Here is a 20,835-nt window from a genome sequence, read left to right as displayed (position 1 = left end):
GGGACAGGACCCCGGCTGTGCCACAGGGTTGGGGACAGGACCCCGGTTCCGCCGTGGGGATGGGGACAGTGGGCTTTGGGGTCAGGGACAGAGGGGCTGGTGGCAGCAGGGGGTTGGGGACAGTGTCCGGCGTCTGCGTGGGGTCCCTGGCCTGTCGGGGGCCGGTGGTGGCAATGGTTGTGCCGGTGGTGGCAGTGCCGGTGGGGCCAGTGGCAGTGGCTGTGTCGGGGTGTTGGTGGCACCGACACCGGTGCCAGCGGTTGTGCCGGTGGTGGCAGTGCCGGTGGGGCCGGTGGCAGCGGCTGTGTCGGCGTGTTGGTGGCACCGACACCGGTGCCAGCGGTTGTGCCGGTGGTGGCAGTGCCGGTGGGGCCGGTGGCAGCGGCTGTGTCGGGGTGTTGGTGGCACCGGCGGCGGTGCCGGTGGCACCAGGGCCGGTGGCCGTGGTTGTGGCAGCGGTGGCGGTGGTGGCGGGTGCCGGTGCCGTAGCCGGTGCTGCAGGTCTGGGTGCAGGATCGTGCCCCTCCGGCGGGTCCCCGCGTCCCCGTGGGCCTGTCACCCCCCCCCCCCCCGTGCCACCCGTGGAGGGGTCCCCATCCCAGCGTGGGGGGGTCTGGGGGGTCCCCACCCCAGTGTGGGGTGACCCCTGGGGGTCCCTGTCCCCGCGTGGGGGGTCTGGGGGTCCCTGTCCCAATGTGGGGTGACCGCTGGGGTCCCTGTCCCAGTGGGGGGGCCCTGACCCTTTGGGGGGTCTGGGGGGGCCCGTGGCCCATTGAGGGGTGACCCCGGGGGTCCTTACCCCCACGCAGGGACACTCGTGGGGGTCCCCCTCCCAGTTGGGGGGGGGGGGGCCCAGCCCCAGGGGACCCCAACACTGTCGTCGCCCCCCAGCCCGAACGCCCGGGTCCCCCCGAGCCCCCCCCGGCGCTGCGGCGGGGCCGTGGCCGTGGCCGTGGCCGTGGGCAGGGCCGGGGGGAGGAGCGAGGCCCCGCAGCCCCGCGCAGGCGTGCGGCCCCCCGCCCGGCGCTCCGCGGCCTCCGCAGCCCCGACGGGACCCCGGCCCCCCGGCACGCCAAGACCCCCTACGGGACCCCCGCGACCCCCGCGACCCCCCGAGAGCCCCCTGACCTCCCCTCCCCCCGCGATCCTCTGCATCCTCCCGCATCCTCCCGCATCCCTGCCCCCCAGCACCCCCACCCCCGCACCCCCACACCCCCCAGGACCCCCCCGCACCCCCACACCCCCCAGCCCCCAAGCCCTCTCCACCCCTCCCCGTCCTCTCGCCCCCCCCCCACCGCACCCTCCCCATCCTCTCCATCCCCCCCGGCCCCCCACCCCCGATGGGCTCCGGGGGTCCCCCACTGACCCCCACCACCCCGGCGGGGGGGCTGCAGGAGCCGGGGGAGGGGGCTTCAACCTCTGGAGTAAAGAGGGGAGGGGGGCGATGTGAGGGACCCCCGGCCAGGCGCAGCGCCGGGGGGGGCTGGCGGTGCCCTCCCAACCCAGGGGGCCCTGCGCCCCCCGGGTCCCGCCATGCCGAGGGCCCCCCGCGTCCCACCGCCTGCCCTGGGCCTTAGGAGGGTGCGGGTAGGGGTGCTCGGGGAAGGGGGGCCCCCCGGGAAGCAGGGACCCCCGGTTCCCTCGGGGTGGCAGGGGGGCCCAGCACCCCAGCCGCCCCCGCCCCCCCGGCCGGAAAATGCCCTTGGTGGATTTTTTCTGCGAGACCTGCGCCAAGCCCTGGCTGGTGGGCTGGTGGGACCAGGTAAGGGGGGCACGGGGGGACACGCGTGACCTTCCCTCCCCCAATGTCACGGCGGGACCCCCGAGCCAGCCCCGGGGGGGACGCCCCCCTTCCCTGCATGCTGCCCCCCCCCCCCCCAGCTTAGAGGGGGGGGTGTGGGGGGGGGTTTGGGCACGCGTGGCCCCGTCGTGGGTGGGGGGTGTCTGTGCTGGGGGGGAGGGGAGAGGGGTGTGTGTCCCCCCAGTTTGGGGGGGAGGGGGGCTGCACCGGCGCGCAGAGACCCGGCAAACTCCTGACACCCTCAAGTTGAGGGTGGTCCCTTGGGGGGGACCCCCTCCGCGTGGCACAGCAGGGGTTAAACCCCCCCCCAGGGACCGGGATGGGGCAGTTGCTATGGAGACTGCGGTTGCCATGGAGATTGGGCGGAGGGTCCTGATTGGCTGATGGGGGAGGGATGCGGGTGATGCTCTTCACCCCCCCCCAGTGTTGGGGGCAATGGGGGGGTAAAAGGGGGGCATCCCCACCCCTCCCCAGGACGCCCCCCGGGATATTGAGGGGGGCGGGGCCACACCCCCGTGGGGGAGGGGCAATGGGGTCTGGGGGTTTGGGGGGGGGGGCAGCCCAGACGCCTGGGTTCCCCGAGGCTGGGGGGGGACACGACACGGGTGGGGACCCCCACCTCGCCACAGCCTGGGGGTGCCCGGGGGGGGGGAGGCCCTGTGCCCCCCCCAGCCCCCCCCGGCCCCGCTGCCGAGGGATGAGTCACGGGGGGGGAGGGGGGGGCAGCATCCGGGCCCCGCTCAAGGACAGCGAGGACTCGGGGGGCGCCGGGCCCCCCCGCTGGCGCAGGACCCCCGGGGGGGGGGGGCACCCCTGGGTGCCACCGGCTGGGGAGGGTCCTGGGGCTGGGACAGCGGCTGGAGGCGCTGGTGGCTCCCAGTGTCCCCCCCCAGTGCCACCAGTGTCGTGTCCACCCCCCCCCGTGCGGAGCCTCTGGGCTTCCCTGGGGTAAAGCTGTGGTGGCCCCGTCCCTGTCCCCGTCCCTGTCCCTGTCCCCGTCCCTGTCCCCGTCCCTGTCCCCGTCCCCGTCCCTGTGTCCCCTTCCTCAGCCCCTTCCTGTCCATCGCCATCCCCACCCTGTCCCCTTCCCATTGGCACCCTGTCCCCGGCCCGGCCCCATGCCTGTCCCCATCCCATGCCCTTGTCCCTGTCCCCATCCCCTTCCCATCCTTGTCCCCACCCGTGTCCCCATCCCCGTGCCCATCCCCAGCCCATCCCTGTCCCCGTCCCTGTCCCCATCCTTGTCCCCATCCTTGTCCCTGTCCCTATCCCCTTCCTATCCTTGTCCCCACCCCTGTCCCCATCCCCATCCCTGTCCCTGTCCCCATCCCCATCCCCATCCCTGTCCCCATCCCTGTCCCTGTCCCCATCCCACCCCTGTCCCCATCCCCATCCCTGTCCCCATTCCTGTCCCTGTCCCCATCCCCTTCCCATCCTTGTCCCCACCCGTGTCCCCATCCCTGTCCCCATCCTTGTCCCCATCCCCATCCCTGTCCCCATCCCACCCCTGTCCCCATCCCCATCCCTGTCCCCATTCCTGTCCCTGTCCCCATCCCCTTCCCATCCCTGTCCCCATCCTTGTCCCCATCCCCATCCCTGTCCCTGTCCCCATCCCCACCGTTGTCCCCACCCGTGTCCCCATTCCTGTCCCCATCCCTGTCCCCACCCCTGTCCCTGTCCCCATCCCCTTCCCATCCTTGTCCCCACCCGTGTCCCCATCCCTGTCCCCATCCTTGTCCCCATCCCTGTCCCTGTCCCCACCCCTGTCCCCGTCCCTGTCCCTGTCCCCATCCCATCCCACCCCTGTCCCCTGCAGGTGACAGGACAGGGCTGCCCCCCAGGCTGGGACCCCCCGGCCCCCTCGGGGTCTCCGTCCCTCCCCAGGGCTCGAGCCCCTGGAGCCGGGGGGGGCCCGGTGGCTGGGGGCTCCGGGGTCCCAGTGGCGGGGGCTCCGGGGGGTCTCGGGGCTGGGGGCGATGCGGGGGTGCCGGAGGGGTGATGCTGGGGTTCCGGTGGCAGGGGGCGATGGGGGGGGTGCCGGAGGGGGTCCCGGGGCTGGGGGCGATGGGGGGGCGGTGCCGGTGGCGGGGGCGACGCGGGGTCCCTCACCCCTGCCCCCCAGTTCAAGAGGATGCTGAACCGGGAGCTGAGCCACCTCTCCGAGACGAGCCGCTCCGGCAACCAGGTCTCCGAGTACATCTCCAGCACCTTCCTCGGTGAGACCCCCCCGGGACCCCCAGGGACCCCCGGGGCCACCCCAGGGACCCCCGGGGCCACCACCAGCCCCCGGGACCCCAGGGACCCCGGGACCACCCCAGGGACCCCGGGACCACCACCAGCCCCGGGACCCCTGGGACCCCCAGGGACCCCCGACCACCCCAGGGACCCCCGGGACCACCACCAGCCCCCCGGGACCCCCAGGGACCCCCGGGGCCACCACCAGCCCCCCGGGACCGCCCCGGGACCCCCAGGGACCCCCGGGGCCACCCCAGGGACCCCCGGGGCCACCACCAGCCCCCGGGACCCCCTGGGACCCCCAGGGACCCCGGGGCCACCACCAGCCCCTGGGACCCCCCGGGACCCCAGGGACCCCGGGGCCACCACCAGCCCCGGGACCCCCGGGACCCCCAAGGACCCCGGGGCCACCACCAGCCCCCCGGGACCAACACCAGCCCCCGGGACCCTCCCAGGGACCCCCAGGGCCACCAACAGCCCCCGGGACCACCAACAGACACCCTAGGACCCCTGGAACCCCCAGGGACCCCGGAACCCCTGCCAGACCCCCAGGAACCCCCACCAGACCCCCTGCGACCCCCAGGACCAACACCAGCCCCCAGGGACCCCCAGAACCCCTGCCAGACCCCCAGGGACCCCCAGACACCCTGGGACCCCCAGGGACCTCCCCCCCCCAGCCCCCAGGGACCCTCGGGGTCCTCCCAGGACCCCTCAGGGACCCCACCAGCCCCCAGGACCCCAGGGACCCCCAGGACCAACACCAGCCCCTCTGGGACCCCCAGGGACCCCCGGGACCCCCAGGAGCCCCCGGGACCCCCCCAGCCGCAGGCAGGGCCCTGGCACGCCCAGCCCCGCGCGCGCTCCTGCACGCGTTCTTGCACACGCAGCCCTCGCACGCGCGTGCCCGAAACGTGCACCTGTTGCACGCGCCTCCCACGCGCGTGCCTGCTCACGCGTGCTCCCGTGCACACGCGTCCCGTGCACACCCATCCCGTGCACACACATTCCTGGCACACACATCCCTTGCACACGCATCCCGTGCACGCGTGTCCCTTGCACACCCATCCCTTCCACACGCACCCCGTGCACACGCATCCCTTGCACACGCACCCCGTGCACACGCACCCCTTGCACACGCATCCCTTGCACACACATCCTGTGCACACGCGTCCCTTGCACACCCACCCCTTGCACGCACATCCCTTGTACACACATCCCATGCACATGCACCCCTTGCACACGCACCCCTTGCACACGCACCCCTTGCACACGCACCCCTTGTACATGCATCCCGTGCACACGCATCACTTGCACACCCATCCCTTCCACACGCATCCCGTGCACACGCGTCCCGTGCACACACGTCCCTTGCACGCACATCCCTTGCACACGCATCCCGTGCACACGCGTCCCTTGCACACCCATCCCTTCCACACGCATCCCGTGCACACGCATCCCGTGCACACGCGTCCCTTGCACACCCATCCCTTCCACACGCACCCCGTGCACGCACGTCCCTTGTACGCACATCCCGTGCACACGCATCCCTTGTACATGCATCCCTTGTACATGCATCCCGTGTACACGCATCCCGTGCACGCACGTCCCTTGCACACACATCCCGTGCACATGCACCCCTTGCACACGCATCCCTTGTACACGCATCCCGTGTACACGCATCCCGTGCCCACGCGTCCCTTGCACACACATCCCGTGCACACGCACCCCTTGCACACGCACCCCTTGCACACGCATCCCTTGCACACACATCCCGAACACATGCATCCCTTGCACACGCATCCCTTCCACATGCATCCCGTGCCCACGCGTCCCTTGCACACACATCACTTGCACGCACATCCCTTGCACACGCATCCTGTGCACACGCACCCCTTGCACACGCATCCCTTGTACATGCATCCCGTGCACACACATCCTGTGCACACACATTCCTGGCACACACATCCCTTGCACACGCATCCTGTGCACACGCATCCCTTGCACACGCATCCCGTGCACACGCATCCCTTGCACACACACCCCGTGCACGCGCGTCCCTTGCACACGCGTCCCTTGTACGCACATCCCGTGCACACGCATCCCTTGTACATGTATCCCGTGCACACGCATCCCGTGCACGCACGTCCCTTGCACACCCATCCCTTGCACACACATCCCTTGCACACACACCCCGTGCACGCGCGTCCCTTGCACACGCGTCCCTTGTACGCACATCCCGTGCACACGCATCCCTTGTACATGCATCCCGTGCACACGCATCCCGTGCACGCACGTCCCTTGCACACCCATCCCTTGCACACACATCCCTTGCACACACATCCCGTGCACACGCATCCCTTGTACATGCATCCCGTGCACACGCATCCCGTGCCCACGCGTCCCTTGCACACACATCCCGTGCACACGCACCCCTTGCACACGCATCCCTTGTACACGCATCCCGTGCACACGCGTCCCTTGCACACACATCACTTGCACGCACATCCCTTGCACACGCATCCCGTGCACACGCACCCCTTGCACACGCATCCCTTGTACATGCATCCTGTGCACACACATCCTGTGCACACGCGTGCCTTGCACACCCATCCCGTGCACACGCATCCCGTGCCCACGCGTCCCTTGCACGCACATCCCTTGCACGCACATCCCTTGCACACGCATCCCGTGCACACGCACCCCGTGCACACGCATCCCTTGCACACACATCCCGTGCACACGCACCCCGTGCACACGCATCCCTTGCACACACATCCCGTGCACACGCACCCCTTGCACACGCATCCCTTGCACACGCATCCCTTGTACACACATCCCATGCACGCACATGCCTTAAGCATGCATCTGTTGCACACGCATCCCACAACCATGCATGCTCACACGTGCTCCCTTGCACACACATCCCTTGCACACCCATCCCGTGCACACACCTCCCACATCCATGCATCCTTTGCACGCATCCCTCGCACACGCATCCCTTGCACACACGTGCCTTAAACATGCATCTGTTGCTCATGCATCCCACACACACGCACGCTCACGTGTGCTGCCTTGCACACGCATCCTTTGAACGTGCGTCCCTTGCACACACGTGCCTTAAACGTGCATCCCTCGCACATGCCTGCTCCATTGCACACGCATCCCTTGCGCAGACGTCCCGTGCACACGCATCCCTTGCACGTGCATCCCTTGCACACAAATGCCTTAAACGTGCATCACATGCACATGCCTGCTCCATTGCACACACCTCCCTTGCACACCCACCCTTGCATCCCTTGCACACGCCTCCCATGCACGTGCATCCTTTGCACACACATCCCTTTCACACGCATCCCTTGCACACGCACCCCTTGCACGTACATCCTTTGCACAGGCATCCTTCGCACACGCATCCCTTGCACACTCCTCCCATGCACGTGTATCCCTTGCACGCTCATCCTTTGCACACGCATCCCTTTCACACGCATCCTCTGCACACACATCCCTTTCACACGCATCTTTCGCACACGCATCCCTTGCACACGCATGCCATGCACGCGCATCCCTTGCACACACATCCCTTGCACACGCATCCCTTGCACACACATCCCCTGCACGCACATCCCTTGCACGCGCATCCTTCGCACACGCATCCCTTGCACGCGCATCCCTTGCACACACATCCCTTGCACGCGCATCCCTTGCACGCACATCCCTTGCACACTCCTCCCATGCACGCGCATCCCTTGCACACGCATCCTTTGCACACGCATCCCTTGCACACGCATGCCATGCACGCGCATCCCTTGCACACACATCCCTTTCACACGCATCCCTTGCACACTCCTCCCATGCACGTGCATCCCTTGCACGCGCATCCCTTGCACACGCATCCCTTGCACACGCATCCCTTGCACACACATCCCATGCACGCACATCCCTTGCACGCGCATCCTTCGCACAGGCATCCCTTGCACGCGCATCCCTTGCACACGCATCCCTTGCACGCACATCCCTTGCACACTCCTCCCATGCACGCGCATCCCTTGCACACGCATCCTTTGCACACGCATCCCTTGCACACTCCTCCCATGCACGCGCATCCCTTGCACACGCATCCTTCGCACACGCATCCCTTGCACACGCATCCCAGCCCATGCATCCCTTGCACGCGCATCCCTTGCACACTCCTCCCATGCACATGCATCCCTTGCACGCGCATCCCTTGCACACGCATCCTTCGCACACGCATCCCTTGCACACGCATCCCTTGCACACGCATCCCAGCCCATGCATCCCTTGCACGCGCATCCCTTGCACACGCCTCCCATGCACGCGCGTCCTTTGCACACGCGTCCCTCCCCCCGCCCCCCCTCCCTCGCCCGGCGGGGGGGCTCCCACGGGCGCGGGGGGGGGGGGTGGGGGCTCCCCGCGGTGCCGCGTCCGCGTCCCCCGCCCCGTCCCCACGCGTGTCCCGTGTCGTCCCCCCCCCCCAGACAAGCAGCACGAGGTGGAGATCCCGGCCCCCGGCCCCAAGGAGCGGGACAAGAAGCGGCGGCAGCCCCCCCCCCCGGGGCAGATCGGGGGGGTGAAGAAGCCCCCCCCCGGCTCCAGCCCCGGCGGCTCCGGCGTCCCCCGCTTCGGCGTCAAGACCGACCGGGAGGAGCTGCTGGGCAAGGTGGGGGGCAGCCGGGTTTGGGGGGTGGGAAGAAAAAGGGGGGGGTCCCAGGCCGTACCCACCTTCCCCTCTGCCCCCCCCCCAGGAGCTCGACAGCCTCAACAAGTGGGGGCTGAACATCTTCCGCGTCGCCGAGTACTCCAACAACCGCTCGCTCAGCTGCATCATGTACAGCATCTTCCAGGTGCGGACCCCCGGCCCTCCCCCACCCCGGCCCTCCCCCGCACCCCTCCCGTGCCCCCTGAACCCTCCCCATCCCCCCAAGCACTGCCCATTCCCCCTAAACCCCCCACCCCACTCCAACGCTTCCATCCCCCTAAACCCTCCCCATCCCCCCACAGGCCCCCATCCCCCTAAACCCTCCCCATCCCCCCACAGGCCCCCATCCCCCTAAACCCTCCCCATCCCCCCCACACCCCCACACCCCTAAACCCTCCCCATCCCCCACACCCTCCCATCCCCCTAAACCCTCCCCATCCCCCCACACCCCTCCCATCCCCCTAAACCCTCCCCATCCCCCCCACGCCCCCATCCCCCTAAATCCTCCCCATCCCCCCCACGCCCCCCATCCCCCTAAATCCTCCCCATCCCCCCATACGCCTCCCATCCCCCTAAACCCTCCCCATCCCCCACACCCCTCCCATCCCCCAAACCCTCCCCATCCCCCACACCCATCCCATCCCCACTGAACCCTCCCCATCCCCCCAACCCCTCCCCATCCCCCGAAATCCCCTCACCCCACCCCAACCCCTCCCATCCCCCTTAAACCCCTCCCCCATCCCCCCAACTCCCCATTCCCCCACCCCTCCATCCCCCTAAACCTCCCCCATCGCCCCAACCCCCCGAACCCCCCATCCCCCCACCCCTCCAAACCCCTCCTCCATCCCCCATCCCCCATCCCCCAAACCCCCAAGCCCCCAACCCCCATCCCCCAACTCCCCATCCCCTCACCCCTTCATCCCCCTAATCCTCTCCCCCATCCCCCCAACACCCCATTCCCCAACCTCCCCATCCCCCTAAACCCCCATCCCCTGACCCCCATCCCCCTAACTCCCCCAACCCCATCCCCCGATCCCCGATCCCCCATCCCCCCAATCCTCCCCCATCCCCCTAAACCCCCATCCCCCATCCCCCTAATCCTCCCCCTCCCCCATTCCCCCCAACCCCCATCCCCCTAAACACCCCATCCCCCATACCCCCATCCCCCTAATCCTCCCCCATTCCCCCATCCCCCCATCCCCCTAAACCCCTCATCCCCCGACCCCCATCCACCCTAAACCCCCATCCCCCATCCCCCTAATCCTCCCCCACCCCCTAAACCCCCATCCCCCTAATCCCTCCCCATTCTCCCCAACCCCCATCCCCCTAAACCCTCATCCCCTGACCTCCCCATCCCCCTAACTCCCCCAACCCCATCCCCCTAATCCTCCCCCATCCCCCGACCCCCATCCCCCTAAACCCCCCATCCCCCATCCTCCCCATCCCCCTAATCCTCCCCCATCCCCCTAAACCCCCATCCCCCTAATCCCTCCCCCATTCCCCGACCCCCATCCCCTAAACCCCCATCCCCCATCCCCCTAATCCCCTCCCCATCCCCATGACCCCCCATCCCCACTAAACCCCCATCCCCCATCCCCCTAATCCCTCCCCCATTCCCCCAACCTCCCATCCCCCATAAACCCCCCATCCCCCGACCCCGCATCCCCCTAAACTCCCCATCCCCTAAACCCCCATCCCCCATCCCCCTAAACCCCCTCATCCCCCGACCTCCCCATCCCCCCTAAACCCCCATCCCCCCAACCCCCATCCCCCAACCCCCCCATGCCCCCACCCCCCGGGGTCCTCCGGGGGTGGGGGCGGGGCTGACCCCCCCGCCCCCCAGGAGCGGGACCTGGTGAAGACCTTCCGCATCCCGGTGGAGACGCTGCTGACCTACGCCCTGGCGCTGGAGGACCACTACCACGCCGACGTCGCCTACCACAACAGCCTGCACGCCGCCGACGTCCTCCAGTCCACCCACGTCCTGCTGGCCACCCCCGCCCTCGACGTGAGCCCCCCAGCCCTCGGGGGGTGGGGGGGACCCATGGCGGGCTGGGGGGAGCCATCGTGGGGTGGGGGAGCCATGGCGGGGTGGGGGAGCCATGGCGGGGTGGTGGGACCCTTCGTGGGTTGATGGGACCCATCATGGGGTGGTGGGACCCATCGTGGGGTGGTGGGACCCATCGTGGGTTGATGGGACCCATCATGGGGTGGGGGAGCCATCGTGGGGTGGGGACCCATCATGGGTCGATGGGACCCATCGTGGGGTGGTGGGACCCATCGTGGGTTGATGGGACCCATCGTGGGGTGGGGGAGCCATCGTGGGGTGGGGGACCCATCGTGGGTCGATGGGACCCATCGTGGGGTGGGGGGACCCTTCGTGGGTTGATGGGACCCATTGTGGGGTGGGGGGACCCATCATGGGGTGGGGGGACCCATCGTGGGGCAGTGGGACCCATGGCGGGGTGGTGAGACTCTTTGTGGGTTGATGGGACCCATCGTGGGGTGGTGGGACCCGTGGCGGGGTGGTGGGACCCATGGCAGGGTGGTGGGAGCCATCATGGGTTGGTAGGACCTTTAATGGGGTGGTGGGACCCATCGTGGGTTGATGGGACCCATCGTGGGGTGGGGGAGCCATGGCAGGGTGGGGGAGCCATGGCAGGGTGGTGGGACCCTTCGTGGGTTGATGGGACCCATCGTGGGGTGGGGGGACCCATCGTGGGGTGGTGGGACCCTTCGTGGGTTGATGGGACCCATTGTGGGGTGGGGGGACCCATCGTGGGGTGGGGGGACCCATGGCAGGGTGGTGAGACTCTTTGTGGGTCAATGGCACCCATCGTGGGGTGGGGGGACCCATCGTGGGGCAGTGGGACCCATGGCAGGGTGGTGAGACTCTTCATGGGTTGATGGGACCCATCATGGGGTGGGGGGAGCCATCGTGGGGCAGTGGGACCCATGGCAGGGTGGTGGGAGCCATCATGGGTTGGTAGGACCTTTAATGAGGTGGTGGGACCCATTGTGGGTTGATGGGACCCATCGTGGGGTGGTGGGACCCGTCGTGGGGTGGGGGACCCATCGTGGGGTGGTGGGACCCATGGCAGGGTGGTGAGACTCTTCGTGGGTTGATGGGACCCATCGTGGGGTGTGGGGAGCCATCGTGGGGTGGTGGGACCCGTGGCGGGGTAGTGGGACTCTTCATGGGTTGATGGGACCCATCGTGGGGTGGTGGCACCCATCGTGGGGTGGGGGACCCATCGTGGGGCAGTGGGACCCATGGCAGGGTGGTGAGACTCTTCGTGGGTTGATGGGACCCATCGTGGGGTGGGGGACCCATCGTGGGGTGGGGGACTCTTCGTGGGTTGATGGGACCCATCGTGGGGTGGGGGAGCCATCGTGGGGTGGGGGACCCGTGGCGGGGTAGTGGGACTCTTCATGGGTTGATGGGACCCATCGTGGGGTGGTGGGACCCATCGTGGGTCGATGGCACCCATCATGGGGTGGGGGGAGCCATCGTGGGTCAATGGCACCCATCGTGGGGTGGGGGGACCCATCGTGGGGCAGTGGGACCCATGGCGGGGTGGTGAGACTCTTTGTGGGTTGATGGGACCCATCGTGGGGTGGTGGGACCCATCGTGGGGTGGGGGGAGCCATCACGGGGTGGTGGGACCCATGGCGGGGTGGTGGGACCTATCATGGGTTGGTAGGACCTTTAATGAGGTGGTGGGACCCATTGTGGGTTGATGGGACCCATCGTGGGGTGGTGAGACCCATCATGGGTCGATGGCACCCATCGTGGGGTGGTGGGACCCATCGTGGGTTGATGGCACCCGTCGTGGGGTGGGGGACCCATCGTGGGGTGGTGGGACCCATGGCGGGGTGGTGGGACCTATCATGGGTTGGTAGGACCTTTAATGGGGTGGGGGACCCATCGTGGGGTGGTGGGACCCATTGTGGGGTGGGGGGACCCATCGTGGGTCGATGGCACCCATCGTGGGGTGGTGGGACCCGTGGCGGGGTGGTGGGACCCGTGGCAGGGTGGTGGGAGCCATCATGGGTTGGTAGGACCTTTAATGGGATGGTGGGACCCATCGTGGGGTGGGGGACCCATCGTGGGGCAGTGGGACCCATGGCGGGGTGGTGGGAGCCATCATGGGTTGGTGGGACCTTTAATGGGGTGGTGGGACCCATCGTGGGGTGGTGGGACCCTAAGCCCCCCACCCCCGGTGGTGGTCCAGGTGGTGGTCCCTGGATATGGGGGGATCCCTAAATATTGGGGCGCCCCTGGGTGCTGGGGGGTCCCTGGATATGGGGGGGGTCCCTAAATATTGGGGGGTCCCTGCCTGTTGGGGGTCCCTGGGAGCCCTCCCGCCACCCACCCGAGGTCTGGGGGTCCCCAACTTTTTTTTGGGGGGGGGCGGGGGGTTTTGGGGTGCCGGGGCGGGTGCTGAGGGCGCCCGGTGCCGCAGGCGGTGTTCACCGACCTGGAGATCCTGGCAGCCCTCTTCGCCGCCGCCATCCACGACGTCGACCACCCCGGCGTCTCCAACCAGTTCCTCATCAACACCAGTGAGCGCGGCCAACTGGGACGGCGGGGGGGGGGGCGGGCCTCGCACACGCGCGTGCACCTCGCACACGCGTGTGCGCCTCGCCCGCGCCCGCGCCGCGTCTCTCTCTCGCGCGCGCGAGCCGCCTCCCGCCCACGGTCCCCGCCCGCCCCTGCGCCCGCGGTCTTGCAGGCGGGCGCGGGTGTCGTCTTGCACGCAGGCCGCCTTGCACACGCGTGTGTCATCTTGCACACGCGGTGTCTCGCACGCGCCCGTCGTCTTGCACGCCCGTCGTCTTGCACACGCGTGTCATCTTGCACGCACGCTGCCTTGCGTGCACCCGTCGTCTTGCACGCCCGTCGTCTTGCACACGCGTGTCATCTTGCACAGACGCCATCTTGCACGTACCCGTCGTCTTGCACACGTGTGTCATCTTGCACACGCACTCCATCTTGCACACGCCCATTCTCTTGCACACATGGGTCATCTTGCACACGCATGCTGTCCCGCTTGCATGTTCTGTCTTGCATGTGCCCATCATCCTGCACACACGTGTCATCTTGCACACACATGTCATCTTGCACACGTCCATCGTCTTGCACATGCGTGTCATCTCGCACACGCATGCTGTCCTGCACGCACATACCCTCTTGCACATGCCCGTCATCTTGCACGTGTACGCTATCTTGCACACACCCGTTGTCTTGCACACGCGTGTCATCTCACACACGCATGCTGTCCTGCACCCACGCATCACCTTGCAAATGCCTGTTGTCGTGCACACGCGTGTCATCTCGCACACACGTGCTGTCCCGTGCGCACCCACCCTCTTGCCCACGCGTGTCACCTCGCACACGCATGTGCCCCGCGCGTGCCCACGCCCGTCGTCTCGCCCGTCCCCACCGCCCCCTCCCGCCCTCCCCCCAGCTCACCTCGCACCCCCCCGTACCTCACCGCCTGTGTCCCCCCGTGTCCCCGCCGTGTGTCCCCTCCGTGTCCCGCCCATGTCCCCCCGTGTCCCCCTCCGTGTCCCCCCCGTGTCCCCCCGTATCCCCCCGTGGCCCCCCGTGGCCCCCTGTGTCCCCCCGTATCCCCCCGTGTGTCCCCTCCGTGTCCTCCCATGTCCCCCGTGTCCCCCCATGTCCCCCTGTCCCCCCGTGTGTCCCCCCATGTCCCCCGCGTCCCCTCCGTGTCCCCCGTGTCCCCCCGTGTGTCCCCTCCGTGTCCCCCCGTGTCTCCCCGTGTGTCCCCTCCGTGTCCCCCCGTGTCTCCCTGTGTCCCCCCGTGTCCCCCCGTGTCCCCCCGTGTCCCCCGTGTCCCCCGTGTCCCCCCAGACTCGGAGCTGGCGCTGATGTACAACGACGAGTCGGTGCTGGAGAACCATCACTTGGCCGTGGGCTTCAAGCTGCTGCAGGAGGAGAACTGCGACATCTTCCAGAACCTCAGCAAGCGCCAGCGCCAGACCCTCCGCAAGATGGTCATCGACATGGTAGCACCCCAAAAAAACCCCAACACCCCCAGTTTATTTTTTTTTGGGGGGGGGACACCTCCTGACCCCCCCCTCCCCCTTGTGTCTTCTCCAGGTCTTGGCCACCGACATGTCCAAGCACATGAGCCTCTTGGCCGACCTCAAGACGATGGTGGAGACCAAGAAGGTGACGAGTTCCGGGGTGCTGCTGCTGGACAACTACACCGACAGGATCCAGGTGCCACCCCGATGTCCCCAACTGGGCGTCCCATGGGGACGGGGAGCCTTGGTGGCACCACGATGTCCCCAACTGGGCAGCCCATGGGGACGGGGACCCTTGGTGCCACCCTGATGTCCCCAACTGGGCATCCCATGGGGACGGGGAGCCTTGGTGACACCACGATGTCCCCAACTGGGTGTCCCATGGGGACAGGGACCCTTGGTGCCATCCTGATGTCCCCAACTGGGTGTCCCATGGGGACAGGGACCCTTGGTGCCACCCTGATGTCCCCAACTGGGCATCCCATGGGGACGGGGACCCTTGGTGCCACCCTGATGTCCCCAACTGGGCATCCCATGGGGACGGGGACCCTTGGTGCCATCACAATGTCCCCAACTGGGCATCCCATGGGGACAGAGAGCCTCGGTGACACCACGATGTCCCCAACTGGGCAGCCCATGGGGACGGGGACCCTTGGTGCCACCCTGATGTCCCCAACTGGGCATCCCATGGGGACGGGGAGCCTTGGTGGCACCCTGATGTCCCCAACTGGGCATCCCATGGGGACAGGGAGCCTTGGTGCCACCCTGATGTCCCCAACTGGGCATCCCATGGGGACAGGGAGCCTTGGTGACACCACGATGTCCCCAACTGGGTGTCCCATGGGGACGGGGACCCTTGGTGCCATCCTGATGTCCCCAACTGGGCATCCCATGGGGACGGGGACCCTTGGTGCCACCCTGATGTCCCCAACTGGGCATCCCATGGGGACGGGGACCCTTGGTGCCATCACAATGTCCCCAACTGGGCATCCCATGGGGACAGAGAGCCTCGGTGACACCACGATGTCCCCAACTGGGCAGCCCATGGGGACGGGGACCCTTGGTGCCACCCTGATGTCCCCAACTGGGCATCCCATGGGGACGGGGAGCCTTGGTGGCACCCTGATGTCCCCAACTGGGCATCCCATGGGGACAGGGAGCCTTGGTGCCACCCTGATGTCCCCAACTGGGCATCCCATGGGGACAGGGAGCCTTGGTGACACCACGATGTCCCCAACTGGGTGTCCCATGGGGACGGGGACCCTTGGTGCCATCCTGATGTCCCCAACTGGGTGTCCCATGGGGACAGGGAGCCTTGGTGCCACCCTGATGTCCCCAACTGGGCATCCCATGGGGACAGGGAGCCTTGGTGACACCACGATGTCCCCAACTGGGCATCCCATGGGGACAGGGAGCCTTGGTGGCACCACGATGTCCCCAACTGGGCATCCCATGGGGACAGAGAGCCTCGGTGACACCATGATGTCCCCAACAGGGTGTCCTCAAGCATGGGCACCTCCATGGGGACAGGGACCCTTGGTGCCACCCTGATGTCCCCAACTGGGCATCCCATGGGGACAGGGAGCCTTGGTGGCACCACAATGTCCCCAACTGGGCATCCCATGGGGACAGGGAGCCTTGGTGACACCACGATGTCCCCAACTGGGCATCCCATGGGGACAGAGAGCCTCGGTGACACCATGATGTCCCCAACAGGGTGTCCTCAAGCATGGGCATCTCCATGGGGACAGGGACCCTTCGTGCCATCCTGATGTCCCCAGCTGGGCGTCCCATGGGGACGGGGAGCCTCAGTGCCACTCTGATGTCCCCAACAGGGTGTCCTCAAGCATGGGCACCTCCATGGGGACAGGGACCCTTGGTGCCACCCTGATGTCCCCAACTGGGTGTCCCTGAGCACAGGCATCCCATGGGGACGGGGACCCTTGGTGCCACTCTGATGTCCCCAGCTGGGCATCCCATGGGGACAGGGAGCCTTGGTGACACCACGATGTCCCCAACTGGGTGTCCCATGGGGACAGGGACCCTTGGTGCCATCCTGATGTCCCCAACTGGGTGTCCCATGGGGACAGGGACCCTTGGTGCCACCCTGATGTCCCCAACTGGGCATCCCATGGGGACGGGGACCCTTGGTGCCACCCTGATGTCCCCAACTGGGCATCCCATGGGGACGGGGAGCCTCGGTGGCACCACGATGTCCCCAGCTGGGTGTCCCTGAGCACAGGCATCCCATGGGGACAGGGACCCTCGGTGCCACCCTGATGTCCCCAACCGGGCATCCCATGGGGACAGGGAGCCTTGGTGACACCACGATGTCCCCAACTGGGCATCCCATGGGGACAGGGACCCTGGGTGCCACCCTGATGTCCCCAACAGGGTGTCCTCAAGCATGGGCACCTCCATGGGGACAGGGACCCTTGGTGCCACCCTGATGTCCCCAACTGGGCATCCCATGGGGACAGGGAGCCTTGGTGACACCACGATGTCCCCAACTGGGTGTCCCATGGGGACAGGGACCCTTGGTGCCACCCTGATGTCCCCAACTGGGCATCCCATGGGGACGGGGACCCTCAGTGCCACCCTGATGTCCCCAGCTGGGCATCCCATGGGGACAGGGACCCTCGGTGCCACCCTGATGTCCCCAACTGGGCATCCCATAGGGACGGGGACCCTTGGTGCCATCTTGATGTCCCCAACTGGGCATCCCATGGGGACGGGGACCCTCGGTGCCACCCTGATGTCCCCAACTGGGCATCCCATGGGGACAGGGACCCTTGGTGACACCACAATGTCCCCAGCTGGGTGTCCCATGGGGACGGGGACCCTCGGTGCCACTCTGATGTCCCCAAAATGAGGTGGGGGGGTCCCCAGGGGTGGGCGGTGAGGTGACGGCGGGGGGCTCGCGGCAGGTCCTGAGGAACATGGTGCACTGCGCGGACCTGAGCAACCCGACGAAGCCGCTGGCGCTGTACCGGCAGTGGACGGAGCGGATCATGGAGGAATTTTTCCGGCAAGGGGACCGGGAGCGGGAGCGGGGGATGGAGATCAGCCCCATGTGTGACAAACACACCGCCTCCGTCGAGAAGTCCCAGGTGTGGGGACAGCGGTGGCGGCGGGGGGGGGACGGGGACGGGGACGGGGAGGCGGAGGGGGACACGCGCACACGGACAGAGCAGGGGATGGGGTGGCCCCAGCAGGGTGGGCCCATGGGGGTTGGGTGGGGACGGGGAGCCTCGGTGGCACCAGGATGTCCCCAGCTGGGTGTCCTCAAGCATGGGCATCTCCATGGGGACAGGGAGCCTTGGTGCCACCCTGATGTCCCCAACTGGGCGTCCCATGGGGACAGGGACCCTTGGTGCCATCCTGATGTCCCCAGCTGGGTGTCCTCAAGCATGGGCACCTCCATGGGGACAGGGACCCTTGGTGCCATCCTGATGTCCCCAACTGGGCATCCCATGGGGACGGGGAGCCTCGGTGGCACCACGATGTCCCCAGCTGGGTGTCCTCAAGCATGGGCACCTCCATGGGGACAGGGACCCTTGGTGCCATCCTGATGTCCCCAACTGGGCATCCCATGGGGACAGGGAGCCTCAGTGCCACCACAATGTCCCCAACTGGCCATCCCATGGGGACAGGGAGCCTTGGTGCCACCCTGATGTCCCCAACTGGGTGTCCCATGGGGACAGGGACCCTTGGTGCCATCCTGATGTCCCCAGCTGGGTGTCCTCAAGCATGGGCACCTCCATGGGGACAGGGACCCTTGGTGCCACCCTGATGTCCCCAACTGGGCATCCCATGGGGACGGGGAGCCTCGGTGGCACCACGATGTCCCCAGCTGGGTGTCCTCAAGCATGGGCATCTCCATGGGGACAGGGACCCTTGGTGCCATCCTGATGTCCCCAACTGGGCATCCCATGGGGACAGGGAGCCTTGGTGGCACCACGATGTCCCCAACTGGGCATCCCATGGGGACAGGGACCCTGGGTGCCACCCTGCCGTCCCCAACCACGCCTGTCCCCCCCACATCCTCCCATCACGGCCCCCGCCAGCCCCAGAGGGGACGTGTGGGGGGGACACGCAGTGACGGCTCCAACTCCCCCAGGACCACCGCGTCCCCTGCGTCCATCTGCGACACCCGTGTCCACGTCCCCCCGTGTCCCCCGCATCCCCCGTGTCCGCGTCCCCCCGCGTCACCCGTGTCCGCGTCCCCCCGCGTCCCCCACGTCACCCATGTCCGTGTCCCTCCGCGTCCCCCGTGTCCCCCGCGTCCCCCGTGTCCGCGTCCCCCGCATCCCCGTGTCCGCGTCCCCCACGTCCCCCGTGTCCGCGTCCCCCGTGTCCCCTGTGTCCCCCGTGTCCCCCACATCCCCCGTGTCCGTATCCCCGTGTCCCCCGCGTCCCCCGTGTCCGCGTCCCCACATCCCCCGTGTCCGTGTCCCCCGTGTCCCCCGCATCCCCCGTGTCCGCGTCCCCCGCGTCCCCGTGTCCGTGTCCCCCGTGTCCCCCGCATCCCCCGTGTCCGCGTCCCCCGCGTCCCCCGTGTCCGTGTCCCCCGTGTCCCCCGCATCCCCCGTGTGTCCGTCCCCCGCGTCCCCGTGTCCGCGTCCCCCGCGTCCCCCGTGTCCGTGTCCCCCGCGTCCCCCGTGTCCCCGTGTCCCCACATCCCCGTGTCCGTGTCCCCTGTGTCCCCCGCATCCCCGTGTCCGCGTCCCCGCGTCCCCGTGTCCGTGTCCCCCGCGTCCCCCGTGTCCCCGCGTCCCCGTGTCCGTGTCCCCCGCGTCCCCCGTGTCCCCCGCGTCCCCCGTGTCCGCGTCCCCCCGCGTCACCCGTGTCCGTGCCGCCCTAGGTGGGCTTCATCGACTACATCGCGCACCCGCTGTGGGAGACCTGGGCCGACCTGGTGCATCCGGACGCGCAGGAGCTGCTGGAGGCGCTGGAGCAGAACCGCGGCTGGTACCGGCGCCGCGTGCCGCGCAGCCCCTCCCCCCCCGCCGCCCCGCCCCCCCCCCCGCCCCCGGCCCCGGCCCCGCCCCCCCCCCGCCCCCCCGCCGCGGAGCAGCCCCCGGGGAGACCCCCGGGGGGGGGGCGGGGCGGGGCGGGGGGCGGGGACCCCTCCCCCGCGTAGGGGGGCGGGGCGGGGGGCGGGGCCCCGCCGCGGGGCAGGGCCGGTTGACCAATGGGCAGGGCGGGCTGGGGCCGCCGCTCTGACGTCATCGGGTCGGCGGCGCCCTCGGTTTCTCGCAATTTCGCGCTCGTTTCGTTTGATTTTCACTTTATTTAAAGTCCAGGTCCACCTTAATTTCATTCCCATTTCTTTTTAAATTTTTATTTCGTTTCAGTTGCCGTTTTATTTTAATGTCATTTTACGTTTATTTCCTCTGAAGCTCATTTTCACTTTATTTCAATTTCATTTTCATTTTATTTCACTTTCTTTTTAAATTTTCCGTTCATTTTCAGTTCATTTTATTATTTCCTCTGAAGTTCACTTTCACTTTATTCCAATTTCATTTTCATTTTATTTCACTTTCATTTCATTTCCATTTCATTAAGTTCTTTTTAAATTTTCCGTCCATTTTCAGTTCATTTTGTGTTTATTTCCTCTGAAGTTCACTTTCATTTTATTTAATTTCATTTTATTTAATTTTAATTTCATTTTATTTAATTTTAATTTCATTTTATTTAATTTTATTTTCATTGTATTTAATTTTATTTTCATTTTATTTAATTTTAATTTCATTGTATTTAATTTTAATTTCATTGTATTTAATTTTATTTTCATTTTATTTAATTTTAATTTCATTGTATTTAATTTTAATTTCATTGTATTTAATTTTATTTTCATTTTATTTAATTTTAATTTCATTGTATTTAATTTTAATTTCATTGTATTTAATTTTATTTTCATTGTATTTAATTTTAATTTCATTGTATTTAATTTTAATTTCATTGTATTTAATTTTAATTTCATCTTCATCAAATTTCCATTTCGTTTTATTTTCATTTCTTTTTA

General features: G+C 66.7%; 1 protein-coding gene across 2 annotated transcripts in view; it reads left to right on the top strand.

The window, feature by feature from the left end:
* Positions 1 to 20,162, top strand: part of PDE4A (phosphodiesterase 4A) — a 38,044-nt gene extending 17,882 nt beyond the window's left edge. The window contains exons 9-17 of one of the 2 annotated variants that reach the window (XM_072848540.1): positions 3,924 to 4,017; positions 8,533 to 8,714; positions 8,800 to 8,898; positions 10,597 to 10,761; positions 13,220 to 13,319; positions 14,632 to 14,786; positions 14,881 to 15,003; positions 17,735 to 17,917; positions 19,672 to 20,162. In XM_072848540.1, coding sequence (XP_072704641.1) covers positions 3,924 to 4,017; positions 8,533 to 8,714; positions 8,800 to 8,898; positions 10,597 to 10,761; positions 13,220 to 13,319; positions 14,632 to 14,786; positions 14,881 to 15,003; positions 17,735 to 17,917; positions 19,672 to 19,950 — 1,380 coding nt within the window. In that variant the 3' untranslated portion in view covers positions 19,951 to 20,162. The remainder of the gene's footprint in view (positions 1 to 3,923; positions 4,018 to 8,532; positions 8,715 to 8,799; positions 8,899 to 10,596; positions 10,762 to 13,219; positions 13,320 to 14,631; positions 14,787 to 14,880; positions 15,004 to 17,734; positions 17,918 to 19,671) is intronic. The other variant, XM_072848539.1, reaches the window with a different exon arrangement.
* The last annotated feature ends 673 nt before the right edge of the window (positions 20,163 to 20,835 follow it).

Source organism: Ciconia boyciana, chromosome 31, assembly GCF_034638445.1.
Source record: "Ciconia boyciana chromosome 31, ASM3463844v1, whole genome shotgun sequence".
In the NCBI taxonomy this organism is placed as follows: Eukaryota; Metazoa; Chordata; class Aves; order Ciconiiformes; family Ciconiidae; genus Ciconia; species Ciconia boyciana.
This window is presented reverse-complemented; position numbering and strand designations above follow the sequence as displayed.